The sequence below is a fragment of the Sinocyclocheilus grahami genome, unplaced genomic scaffold, assembly GCF_001515645.1.
Source record: "Sinocyclocheilus grahami isolate Dianchi unplaced genomic scaffold, SAMN03320097.WGS_v1.1 scaffold1131.1, whole genome shotgun sequence".
Taxonomy (NCBI): Eukaryota; Metazoa; Chordata; class Actinopteri; order Cypriniformes; family Cyprinidae; genus Sinocyclocheilus; species Sinocyclocheilus grahami.
In genome coordinates, this window is record NW_015506310.1 from 305,466 (window position 1) to 318,001 (window position 12,536).

At 34.2% G+C, this 12,536-nt stretch overlaps 2 protein-coding genes across 2 annotated transcripts in view; both read left to right on the top strand.

Moving 5' to 3' along the window:
- The window catches only part of LOC107567179 (suppressor of tumorigenicity 14 protein homolog), an 11,092-nt gene extending 8,863 nt beyond the window's left edge, over positions 1–2,229 (top strand). The window contains exons 18-19 of the mRNA XM_016252821.1: positions 1,331–1,467; positions 1,571–2,229. Of these exons, the coding sequence (XP_016108307.1) occupies positions 1,331–1,467; positions 1,571–1,732 (299 nt within the window). The 3' untranslated portion in view covers positions 1,733–2,229. The remainder of the gene's footprint in view (positions 1–1,330; positions 1,468–1,570) is intronic.
- A 1,193-nt stretch (positions 2,230–3,422) lies between these two features.
- LOC107567165 (nuclear factor related to kappa-B-binding protein-like) overlaps positions 3,423–12,536 on the top strand; it is a 14,425-nt gene continuing 5,311 nt past the window's right edge. Inside the window, exons 1-12 of the mRNA XM_016252802.1 lie at positions 3,423–3,488; positions 4,024–4,155; positions 4,242–4,628; positions 5,896–6,067; positions 6,162–6,266; positions 6,334–6,407; positions 8,431–8,616; positions 8,699–8,745; positions 8,862–8,922; positions 9,054–9,228; positions 9,603–9,709; positions 9,793–9,916. Coding sequence (XP_016108288.1) covers positions 3,486–3,488; positions 4,024–4,155; positions 4,242–4,628; positions 5,896–6,067; positions 6,162–6,266; positions 6,334–6,407; positions 8,431–8,616; positions 8,699–8,745; positions 8,862–8,922; positions 9,054–9,228; positions 9,603–9,709; positions 9,793–9,916 — 1,573 coding nt within the window. The 5' untranslated portion in view covers positions 3,423–3,485. The remainder of the gene's footprint in view (positions 3,489–4,023; positions 4,156–4,241; positions 4,629–5,895; positions 6,068–6,161; positions 6,267–6,333; positions 6,408–8,430; positions 8,617–8,698; positions 8,746–8,861; positions 8,923–9,053; positions 9,229–9,602; positions 9,710–9,792; positions 9,917–12,536) is intronic.

The following is a 12,536-nucleotide window of genomic DNA, read 5'->3' on the forward strand; positions in this document are numbered from 1 at the left end:
CAAATACACAAAATAATATTCTTTTTAGCAACATCATATGACCTCTTTAATATTTCTGTTGAAACGGTGATGCATTTTGTACAGGATGCTTTGATTAATATAAAGTTCAAAAGTACAGCATTTATTTAAAATAGAAACATTGTATTGTTACTTTTGCGTTACTTTTTAAATCTGGACAGGGCTTGCTTGTTTGTTTTTAAAATAAAAAAAGTTCTATTTTTGGCAAATATAAAAGCCTTTTCACATCAAAAGGGAAATGAATAAGCCTCAGACTGAAGGGAAAGTAAATTTATGTCCGTACAGTAGAATGCAGAAGAAGAAATTTCAACACACTTCAGCAATAAAAAAAGACACAAATGTTTGTCTAGAGTCATTTTTGCTTATTAGTACGGTTGAACTGGATCATCGAAGGTCAGAAGCAAAGACATTGGTTAATAGAATGGGATTAAATACATAAAGGATATTTGTGTTGTTTAACATTTAATTATTGCAGGTTTGCATCATATTCTGAGTTGCATTATTTTTATTCATTTTGAGGAATACTGAATCTGTGTTTTTTTTTGTGTGAGTGAGATGAATTAATGCACATTTATTTTAGAACTACAGTAACATCTTCTGATTTCTCTCAACATGGGGACAGGAGAGCTATCAATCAATAAATTGGGAAAAAAAAGTTACTTGTGTTACTTATTTGAAAAAGTAACTCTATTCTCTATTAAGATATTCTCTTGTAAATTAAAAAGTAATGCGTTAATTTACTAGTTACTTGAAAAAGTAATCTGATTACGTAACTCCCAACACTGCTCTCCAGCCCAACTAAATCCATTAAAAAAAGTATATACGTTTCAGTTTTGTATAAATTCAGATATAGACACAGTTTATCTGCAGGATAAATTTTAAGCATTTAAGGGTATAAGGGGCATTTATTTATTTATACAAAAATATTTATTTATTTAAGGGCATTTAAGGTATTCACCTGTGAAGACATGAATTGTAATTTTTACCAAAAAAAGTAAAATGTACAATTATGAAATGAAAATCCATCCATATCAGTTGTCTGATAAAAATAAAAGTGAGTAACCAAAAATGAGTCCAACACAACTACCAGACTGGCCAATGCGATTTGTTTTGCCCCTTTATGCTTAAAACCTCTAGAGAAACACAAATTTATTAAAGTGTGTCTAAACTCTTGACTGGTATTGTGTAAGTACACAATAAGACATGCGCTGCTCTGTTTGTGCAAACCAGATAATGAGGGATAGTGATTATTATGACAATAACAACCTAAAATTGTTAGTAAGCTAAGAAAACGCCTTCTCCCCCCTGTTAGATGCCATTGCATCAGTGTTGCAGAAGGCCGAGGTGCGCATTATTAACAACACTGTGTGCAGCAAGCTGATGGATAATGGGATAACACCACGCATGATCTGTGCTGGTGTATTAAGCGGAGGCGTAGATGCATGTCAGGTGAAATGAAAGATTACAGAGATTCTGTTTTTTTCACATTCAGATACATGTCATAGCCTTACATTTATCAGTAACGCATATATATTGCTCATTCCTCTGCCAGGGTGACTCAGGTGGTCCAATGACTTCCACTGAGAGCAATGGCCGCATGTTTCTTGCTGGTGTTGTGAGTTGGGGAGATGGCTGCGGCCGCAGGAACAGGCCCGGCATTTACACACGGGTCACAGAATACCGCAGCTGGATCAGGGAGATGACAGGGGTATAATGTCACAATGGTGACAAGAAATGGACTAAAGCATAACAAAATGTATTGAGAGTTACTGTGGATAATTCAAGCATTCGTATTCGTTTGGGTTGTATTTCAGTTTCCATAAAGATTCCTATAATCAGGCCAAATGTCCACAAAATATTTTTGACTTTTATTTTCCATGAATATAATAATGAGCTTTCATAGCTTCTTCATCTATTCTTTATGTATTTATGCTCTTAAAAGAGCTTTGTTTATGTCGTCTATGTGCTGTTTTAGAGCTCAAATGTTGCTCTTGCTGTGGAGGAAAAGTATTCTTGCTGCCTTGCTTAAGTCATTACAACTTAAATGCAGGGATTTTTATAATGTAATTGTTGGCATAATGTGTTAATTGACTGTGTTTTATGTTTATTACATTATAGTTTTATCACCTTTCATACCAAACAGACTTCATGATCAGATCTGTGCACAAATGTATTTTATGGCTAAGTAACAGGAAACAATTTTAGTGTTTTCATTTATTATGTCCTGCTTGAATATTTAATTTTATTTGTATGCTGATAAAATTATATAATTTCTGTAAGCTTTGTTATTTGCAAGTATATTTACTGTGTGTGTGGATTAAAATTTGTGTTCTTACTCCTTAGATTTGTATTTTACATCCATTGAAATGTTGGAAAATTTTATGTTTTGTTATAAAAATTTGTCTTTTTTTATTATTTAGATTTTTGCAATTTTGTTTACACTTTTTTGTTTGTTTTACTGTTATGTGTATCTGTGATTTAGTTAAAATGTTATATTTTTATTTTTGTTAATGACCTCCTTTGGGGGATTGGCGTTCCCATAATGTGCCTTGATACGGTGGAATCTTTGATAAACATTAAAAGGGAAATTCTAATCTGCTTTGTATTTGTTTATTTTTCATGTTGTGTATTCAGGGAAAGTTATGAAAAATGCATCAAATACATTTTAAATATAACATATTTAACATGTTAATAGGTTAACACAAAAATAAAGACAGGAGGTTATGAAAATGTCTATAAAGATCAGTGAATACTTTTAATTATCTAAAAGTATCTTATTTTTGTTTATATATTGTAGCTACAATGATATCTATGTAATGCCTTATTTCTGTCCATTTCTATTATTAACTGTAATGTAAGGCTTGCAATTGTTATATTGGCATTTGTAATTTAAAATCGGAAATTAAATTAATAACTAATAACTAAACTATTTCTTCAGACTGCAATTAAGTCTGACATGAGCTTTGTTCATCTCTTTATCCAAAAGCTATTATAAAATATGATTTTGAAATATTAAAGGCGAAGATATTTTGATGAAAACGTTTGCTTGTGTGTGTGATGTTAGGAAAATATTCCTTGGAAAATAATAATAGGAAAATATTCCTATTTTTTCTTTGTTGTACTACACCTGGCGGCAAAGATGCAACAAAGAAAAAATAGGAATATTTTTAATTTTGCATTTTCTTTAACATTTTCGTATTTTATCAGCCTTTCATTAATTTCGTTAGCCCACTTAATTATATATTTATTTACGCACGAATATATGGATTTGTCTTCATTCGTTCATTTGTGTGTTTTATTTAATTATTTTGTACCACAGTAGCAGTACCAATATTTGTGAGAAATCATTCTTTTGCAGAATTTACATCTATGAACGGAAGTTTAGATGACAGACCGGAAATGTGCACCCATGTTATTATTCCTACCGTCCTTGTGCGTAGCTCGCTAACACATTTCCACCAACATTCATGGTAAGATGCTTTAAATATTTACTTGATAGACGTAAAATAGATAAAAGAACACGATACATTTGGTTAATTACATCATAATGGATGTAAAGGCTGAATGGGACTGTTAGCTCGTTGTAATAGCTAGTTACAGAATTAGCAACACATCAAAGATAGTTATTATATGTGTTTTTTTGTCAAAATATACAGTTGTCACGGGAAATAATACACGGTTTCATAGTTTTTCTATTTTAGATTAATCTGGTTTGTTGTCCTCAAATGTAATACGGAAGTGAACATGCTAAAGTATCTTGACAGTTTGCATGCATGCTGATTTTGTTGTCATTTATTTCATTATTACAAATGGTGTATTAAATACAATTGTGTGAAATGCAGCAATTTAATAATTATATATTTTAAAAGGCGAGTTAATTACTAAAAGAATCCTGAAGTCATACAAAATACTGCTTTTCATATGTCTTTAGACCTGTTTCCTTAGTTGATCATACTTAATTTTGTAAACCCACAGATACCGTTTTTTGCTGCTGTGAGGATTTAGGTAAAGATGGATGCATTGGATCACGTGTTAACAGACCCACTGGAGTCTGGAATGGATCAGGATGGACGTGTGATGGAAGAGTGCATGTTGGGAAACTGTAGAGTTCGGGTTCCTGAAGATTTGCTGGAGGACGTGAGTTATCATCCTTCTTGTTTATTTTTGATGAAAACATGAGAGTAAAGACTAAGCCGTGCATTTGTGTCTTTGTGTAAGAGCAGCCAGAGATATTCTTCTCGGTGATGAGTGAGAGCACATGGACAGATGTGCTCACAGATGCTCAACGGACACATCTATGCCAACTCCTGCCTCAGTTCTCCGAGAATAACATTTCAGAACAAAACAGCATCATCAGCGAACTTTTCAACAACCAGAATTACTTCTTCGGAAACCCCTTGCACATTGCCCAGAAGCTGTTTAGAGGTTACTCTCTTTTCCTTTTATTTTCAACCTTTGAATTTTTAAATACAAGTTTGTTAATCGGTTACTTTAACCCAGAGGTGGTCAAGTACAGACAACTTTGTGCCAAATCGCAGAAAAAAAGGCACATCTACTCCCTTCAACAGTACTACCACAAATTACTCAAACAGATCCTGGTTTCTAGAAAGGTACAAAAAATCACAGACCTCACAGAAAAAGCTAATTCAGTTTCTGTTACTTGGTCATTGTTTATCTTTACATATACACTGCTGTCCAAAATTTTGGAGTCACTACATTTTTTTTCATTTTTGAAAGAATTTAAAGGGGTCATATGATTTCAAGTTTTCCTTTCTCTTTAGTGTTACAAGCTCTTGGTGCATAAAAAAGATCTGTAAAGTTACAAAGACTGAAGTCTCAAATCCAAAGAGATATTCTTTATAAAAGTTAAGAGTCAACCACGCCTACCTAAAACGGCTCGTTCTAACACGCCCCCACATACCTACGTCACTATCTGGGAATATTATTTAGCATAATGCCACCCAAATGTGCACGCAAAGAAAGAAGGCGTGGTTTCAGTAGTGAGCAGTGTTGATGCAGCCATGTCAAGGAGATGCTGTGTTTCAGTGCGAAAGCAAAAGCACTTTATTTGGCCTTCCGGAAGTAGATGCAATTAGGAATCATTGGTTAAGATTTATTTACAACTGAACAGCACAACCCAGATGTTCGAATTTGTGCAACGCATTTTATGGACAACAGTTTTTTTTAACCTAGAAGAGTACAAGGCTGGCTGTGCACAAAGGCTATTTCTAAAAAAAAAAAAAGGGTCAATTCCGACTTTGCTATGGCAATCTGGCGCTTCTGAATCAGCGACTGTAAGTATGTTTTGTTATTAGTTTAAGTATTTGCTATTGACTGTTCAAATGCGGAGTTTTGCGCAGCGCAGAGTAACGCGTCGTGTGTGTGTGTGAGGGGAACAGGGTCACATCACAGGAGAGTGAACTGCATGTCAGAAATCATAGCACGTCAGCTGTTTAACCGCGGCTTGTGTACTATTATGGTAAGGGGTGTTACATTTCCGATGCATGCTTGTGGTGTTCGGCCAATCACAATGTACTGGGTCAGCTGGCCAATCAGAGCAGACTGCACTTGTCAAAGGAGGGGACTTTGTTGAAAACGACTTGTTTGAGAGAGGCATGCATTAAATTGATCAAAAGTGAGTGTAAAGGCATTTAATTTGTTACAAATCATTTAAATTTAAGTAAATACTGTTATTTGTTTTAAATCTATTCATCGAAGAATCCTAAAAAAGTTTCTTGATTTCAACAAAAATATTAAGCATCACAACTGTTTTCAACATTGAATATATTAAGAAATGTTTCTTGAGCACCAAATCAGCATGTAGATTATCACTATGTAATCTACTAATGAATGCATATGGGTTCTCTTGTAATGCAGGAGTTGCTGGATTTGGCAGTCCGCAGTGGACCTGAGCTTGCGGTAAAACGGCGGTACCCTGCCCCCTCTCATAAGGAGATGCTGGAGCAGAGGGTGAGACATCGAGTGGGTCACATACTGAAGGGTGTGAAAACAGAGTGTGGGGACAGTAATGTGTCATCTGATGAAGATGGTGGGTGTGATGCAGTGTGACAACATCTTTTTCAGCATGATTATGTGTTCATGTAATGATGATTGATATGATGATTTTATGTTCATGTAAACAGATACAGCCTCTTGGTTTCCTGTTCCTCAGTCGCCCTCCTCCACAACGCCAACTGTCTCTCTCAGGGTCCTACCCAGCCTTTCTACTCAGGACATGAAAACCAGAGGTCAGTTAAAGCTATAGCTTTAATGTTCTATGAAGTTGTAAGGGACTGAATATGATTTTCCATGTAGACAAGCCTGAGCTGGGTGAGAAGGAGCTAAGAGCCATGCTGCACAGACACAGAGAGAAAAGAAAACGACAGCCAGTAAGTTGCCTAAAGGGGTCATTTTTTTACTTTATTATTTATATTACTTTTTCCCTCTGATGTGCAGTTATAATGTTAGTAAAGTTTTGTTTTTGTCATATTTTAGTTTGTTTTTTACCTACTACATCTTTAAAGGGTTAGTTCACCCAAAAATTTAAATTCTGTCATTAATTACTCACCCTCGTGTTGTTCGAAACACGTAAGACCTTCGTTCATCTTCAGAAAACAATTTAAGATATTTTTGATGAAATATGAGGGATCTCTGACCCTCCCATAGACAGCAGGGTAACTACCACGTTCAAGGTCCAGAAAAGTACCAAGATGATCAACAAAGTAGTCCGTGTGACATCAGTGGTTCAACTTTAAAGTCACTTGTGGACGCGTGTTCACGACAGTACCATGACACAAGCGTGTGGCAGCGCTGACCCAGATCCGGCGTAATGACGTCAGAGTGGCGCAGTAGAGACGAAAATGTGGAATAAAGTCGTTATTTTTGTTTTCTTTGCGCAAAAAAGTATTCTCGTAGCTTCGTAACTTTACAGTTGAACACTGATGTCACACGGACTACTTTGTCAATCATCTTGGTACTTTTCTGGACCTTGAACGAGGTAGTTACCTTGCTTTCTATGGGAGGGTCAGAGAGCCCTCAAGGCGTTTCAGTGATGACTCATCTGAATGCCTCTGATTGGCCGTTGCGTTCATGAACTCAACAGACTCATGTGTGATTGGTTAGAATGCGCAACACTGTAAAACTCGGAAAAAGAATCATGGTGCAACATTGAGCAGATCTAAATTTAATGCTGCAGTCAACACTTTTCATTTCATTTTCATTTTATTCGCGACAGTCGTAATGGATTTAGTTTAACACCGCTGCATTTTTATCCACGTGTGTTGCCATAGTTTTTTTTTTGCCATAGGATATTACATCATTGATAGGCAACAATGAACAGGAACAAGCCATTATATAAAATTGGAATTTCTCTGGATTTACAAATCCTTGGGAACTTTTGGGATAACGTAAGTGCACAACTGCATGAAATATATCACACCGTGCATGTGGTTTTTGGATATTTTATTATGAAAATCGTACATATTGTGCCTTTAAGAAACTGTGATGACAATAAGTAAAATTGACATCACATTTTTATCATAAAAAAAAGCATCTTAAAGATACAGCATGTTTTAATAGTACATCAAACCCAAAATTACATTGTGCACTAGGACAGTGGTTTTCAAACTGGGGTCCGGGGACCTCCAGGGGTTCACAAGGGAGTACTAGGGGGTCCATGAAAGAGTTTAGAGAAAAATAGTGTAAAAAATTTGAAATTAAATCATGAAAATTAAATTAAAATAAATACATACATAAATAGTACTTCTCTAACAGTATGTAGTGAGTAGAAAATGTAATTATGTATCATAATAGGAACTGTGGAACACACACACACACACATAATAAAAACCGTAATATTGTGAATTATTATTAGAATTTCAAAAACGGTTTTCTAATATAATATATTTTAAAATGTAATTTATTCCTGTGATGTCAAAGCTGAATTTTCAGAAGCCATTACTCCAGTCTTCAGTGTCACATGATCCTTCAGAAATCATTCTAATATACTGATTTGGTGCTCAAGAAACCTTATATCATTGATGTTGAAAACTGTTGTGCTGCTTAATATTTTTTTCAGAATTTTTCAGGATTAGTTTCGTAGACAAATATAATTTGAATGCCTTTACAAAAGTAATATTCTAATCAAAGAACAAAATATTCTAATGCAGTGTACACACCCGTTCTGTAAGTCTTAAAAATGACTTTTAATGAGTAAGAATTCATTAAATTAATCAAAAATGACTGTAATGAAATTAAATGAATTCTTGCTGAATAAAAGTAATTAAACAAAGTCTTACTGAACAGTTGTGTACACTCCATTTGTCTTTGAAAAAATGGTTAGAATATTACTTTTGTAAAGGCATTTAATTTGTATTTGTCTACAAAACTAATTTTTAAACAGGTGTCTTTCAGATCAAGGGGTTTTTAGATTGTGTAAATTCATACATTTCATGCACTACTTCATTCAAGTATGTCAAAACCACCAATAGAGTACATTTCTTTACACTGATATGTACAGGTCCAAGTCAGGAGGTAGACAAAGATCTAAGTGCCCTGTGCCAGTTATGGCTGGAGTCAAAGGATCATGTTATTGTCAAGGTAGTAAATGGCTTATATGCTTTTTCACGATGATGTAATGATGACACACTCACCGATTTCTGATTCTATGTTTGTTTTACAGCAAGAGGGAGAGGAAACCACAGAGCTCACTCCTCCAACACCAAGAGTGTGAGTTTGCTTAACCATACGTATCATACTTGAACAAAAAGCTTCCTTTGTCTTTTTAGTTGAGACTGGTGCACACATGCATGACATTTCATGTTGTTTTTTCTACTCTTTATTAGATGGACTGACTATGTGGTGAGGCCTAGTACAGGAGAGGAAAGGCATGTTTTTCAAGAGCAGGTTAGTGCTTGGGTCTCACCTACCCTAAGGAGGCATGCTGTCAAACCCATATTTTTTTACATTGTTGCACTGCTTTTGGAATTTAGTCTGTTATTATTCTTTCAGTCATTGAAGTGTTTGTGGTTTTTTAGGAGCAGCAGCGTTATGATCAGCCGCATAAAGCCTTCACTTACCGAATGCACGGCTTTGAGTCTGTGGTGGGACCGGTCAAGGGAGTTTTTGACAAGGAGACGTCGCTCAATAAAGCACGAGAGCATTCTTTACTGCGGTCTGACAGACCGGCCTATGTCACCATACTGTCTCTCGGTAACCACTGGGTCCTCTTTCTTTCTGTAGTTCTCTTAGGAATGCATTTTATTGACATGGTTGATTAAACCATGTCAGTACAATACATTATTCATTAAGATCCTGTTTTCCTTCCCAATTTCTGGTATTAGTTTCTTAAAATAATTATAACAGTTATCAGGGACAGTTCACCCAAAAAATAATTACTCACTCTCATGTCATTCCAAGTTTCTTTAATTATTATGACAAGAACGGTCAGTAGAAAGAAGCTCAAATGGGTTTGGAATGACATGAACCATGTGAAAACTGAACCATTATTCTCAGAAGGTCTTGAATTGAGGTTCAATAAAGAAAGATAAAAGGCATATGCATGTGTTTCCTTTTTACATAAACAGTGCGAGATGCTGCTGCCAGGCTTCCTAATGGAGAAGGTACTAGAGCTGAGATTTGTGAGTTACTCAAGGACTCCCAGTTCTTAGCCCCCGATGTCACCAGCGCTCAGGTCTTACATGTGTTTTATGCTGCCGTATTTACTATTATAACACATTAGTCAGTGTTACACTCACACATTTTGTCAATTTTTAGGTAAACACGGTGGTGAGCGGTGCCCTTGACCGCCTGCACTATGAGAAAGACCCTTGCGTGAAATACGACATTGGCCACAAACTGTGGATCTACCTCCACAGGGACCGGAGCCAGGAGGAGTTTGGTGAGCAACCCTGTAACCAATGCATTTACGTAAAACGTCAGAAAGGTTTCATTGCCACGGGGAAAATGTGGATCAGTACATGTGCTTGTCACACTAATGAATCCCATTTATATTGCCCGACAAGTAGAACTGGTTTAGTAGTGATTAGCAGGCCGTATCAGGTTTCCATGTGCTGCTATTGGTAAATACACACCTGCAAAATCAGACATGACAGGATGATACCAAACCAGTGTAATTTTAGTATTGTTTATGTACTATTTTAATATTTCTTAATCATTTTTTTTCTTTTTTTTTTCTGTTTTCATTTTAATCGTAGCTTAAGTTTTAGTAATTTTGTCATTTTCATTAGTTTTTAATCATTTGTATTTCTAGTTAGCATTTGTTTATTTTTAACAAATATTTAATCATTTTTAATCATTTTTAATGAGCGGTTTTAATCATTGTAGCATTTCAGCTTATTCTTAAAAATGTTGCCTTATGAGCTAACTAAAATATAAGTTAAAAATAGTACAGTGTTCATCAAATATTTATATTTCTTTTTTTTTATTTCAGCTTAATTTAAATTTCCAGAAATTATTTTGGAACATTAAATAATTCATAATGTATCATTAGTTAATATGTATATTCAAAGAGTTAGAAACATAAGATAATGTGCTTGTTAATGTTTGCTAATAAACGTATTAAACATTAGATATTGTTCAAACAAATCATTATTTCATGTAAGTTAAAATGCTTACAAATGTCATTAAACTTTCAATTCCATATGATCAAGCACTTATTGAGAATCTACCAGTGATTTTAACAGATGTTATAAAATGATTAAAAGCTTGTGTTAATGTACAACACTTTAGCTGCTATTGAGGTGTGATACGGGTAAGGTTAGGGACAGGTTTGGTGGTTTGGGTAGGTTTAAGGGTTGGTTAAGGGGTCAGAAGTGTACAGGGGTCCATTTGATTATTATAAGGGAACACGGTTCAATCTGTTTATTATATTTTGCTTTGATAAATGAACAAGTATTTTCTTTTAAAAAATGATTTGTTTGCCCCTGTTTATTTATGATTCAAGGAATATCCTGTTTAATGATATACTGAAGAGTAGTATACTAATGTGAGTGTTGAGGCAATAAAAAAAACTTTTGCACCAAAATTACAATCTGTTATGTCTTTAATCATTATTTCATGTAAGTTAAAATGCTTACAAATGTCATTAAACTTTCAATTCCTTATGATCAAGCACTTATTGAGAATCTACCAGTGATTTTAACAGATGTTATAAAATGATTAAAAGCTTGTGTTAATGTACAACACTTTAGCTGCTATTGAGGTGTGATACGGGTAAGGTTAGGGACAGGTTTGGTGGTTTGGGTAGGTTTAAGGGTTGGTTAAGGGGTCAGAAGTGTACAGGGGTCCATTTGATTATTATAAGGGAACACGGTTCAATCTGTTTATTATATTGCTTTGATAAATGAACAAGTATTTTCTTTTAAAAAATGATTTGTTTGCCCCTGTTTATTTATGATTCAAGGAATATCCTGTTTAATGATATACTGAAGAGTAGTATACTAATGTGAGTGTTGAGGCAATAAAAAAAACTTTTGCACCAAAATTACAATCTGTTATGTCTTTTAGCAAGCAATTAGCTAAACTTAATCAGCCACCCTTTACACAAACCTTGTTACATTAGCTAAAAGTCCAATGCCCATAAAGATACTAAATGATTAGTAATCGTTTGTAAACATTTACAAATGATGAATAGTTTCAACTATAGATTGGCTACTGCAAAAACATGAACAAATAATTAATAAATGATTAGTAAAGATGTGTGAATAGGGTAAATTCAGGTCTTTCGGGACACTTTTTGCCATTGAGATGTCTGCTTATAAAGGTATTAACTATTAATGATTAGTAAACATTTATAAACATTTGCAAATGATGAATAGTTTCCACTTTAGATTGGGTACTGCAAAAACAAAATAATTAATAGATTATTTGTTAAGATGTGTAAATAGAGGTCTACACAACAAACAAAGACCAACAAATGAAGATCGTATAAACTGAAAGTTACTGACATTTGTAAGCATTTCAATTTACATTAAAAAAAACTTTTGCACCAAAATTACAATCTGTTATGTCTTTTAGCAAGCAATTAGCTAAACTTAATCAGCCACCCTTTACACAAACCTTGTTACATTAGCTAAAAGTCCAATGCCCATAAAGATACTAAATGATTAGTAATCGTTTGTAAACATTTACAAATGATGAATAGTTTCAACTATAGATTGGCTACTGCAAAAACATGAACAAATAATTAATAAATGATTAGTAAAGATGTGTGAATAGGGTAAATTCAGGTCTTTCGGGACACTTTTTGCCATTGAGATGTCTGCTTATAAAGGTATTAACTATTAATGATTAGTAAACATTTATAAACATTTGCAAATGATGAATAGTTTCCACTTTAGATTGGGTACTGCAAAAACAAAATAATTAATAGATTATTTGTTAAGATGTGTAAATAGAGGTCTACACAACAAACAAAGACCAACAAATGAAGATCGTATAAACTGAAAGTTACTGACATTTGTAAGCATTTCAATTTACATTAAATAATCATATGTTAA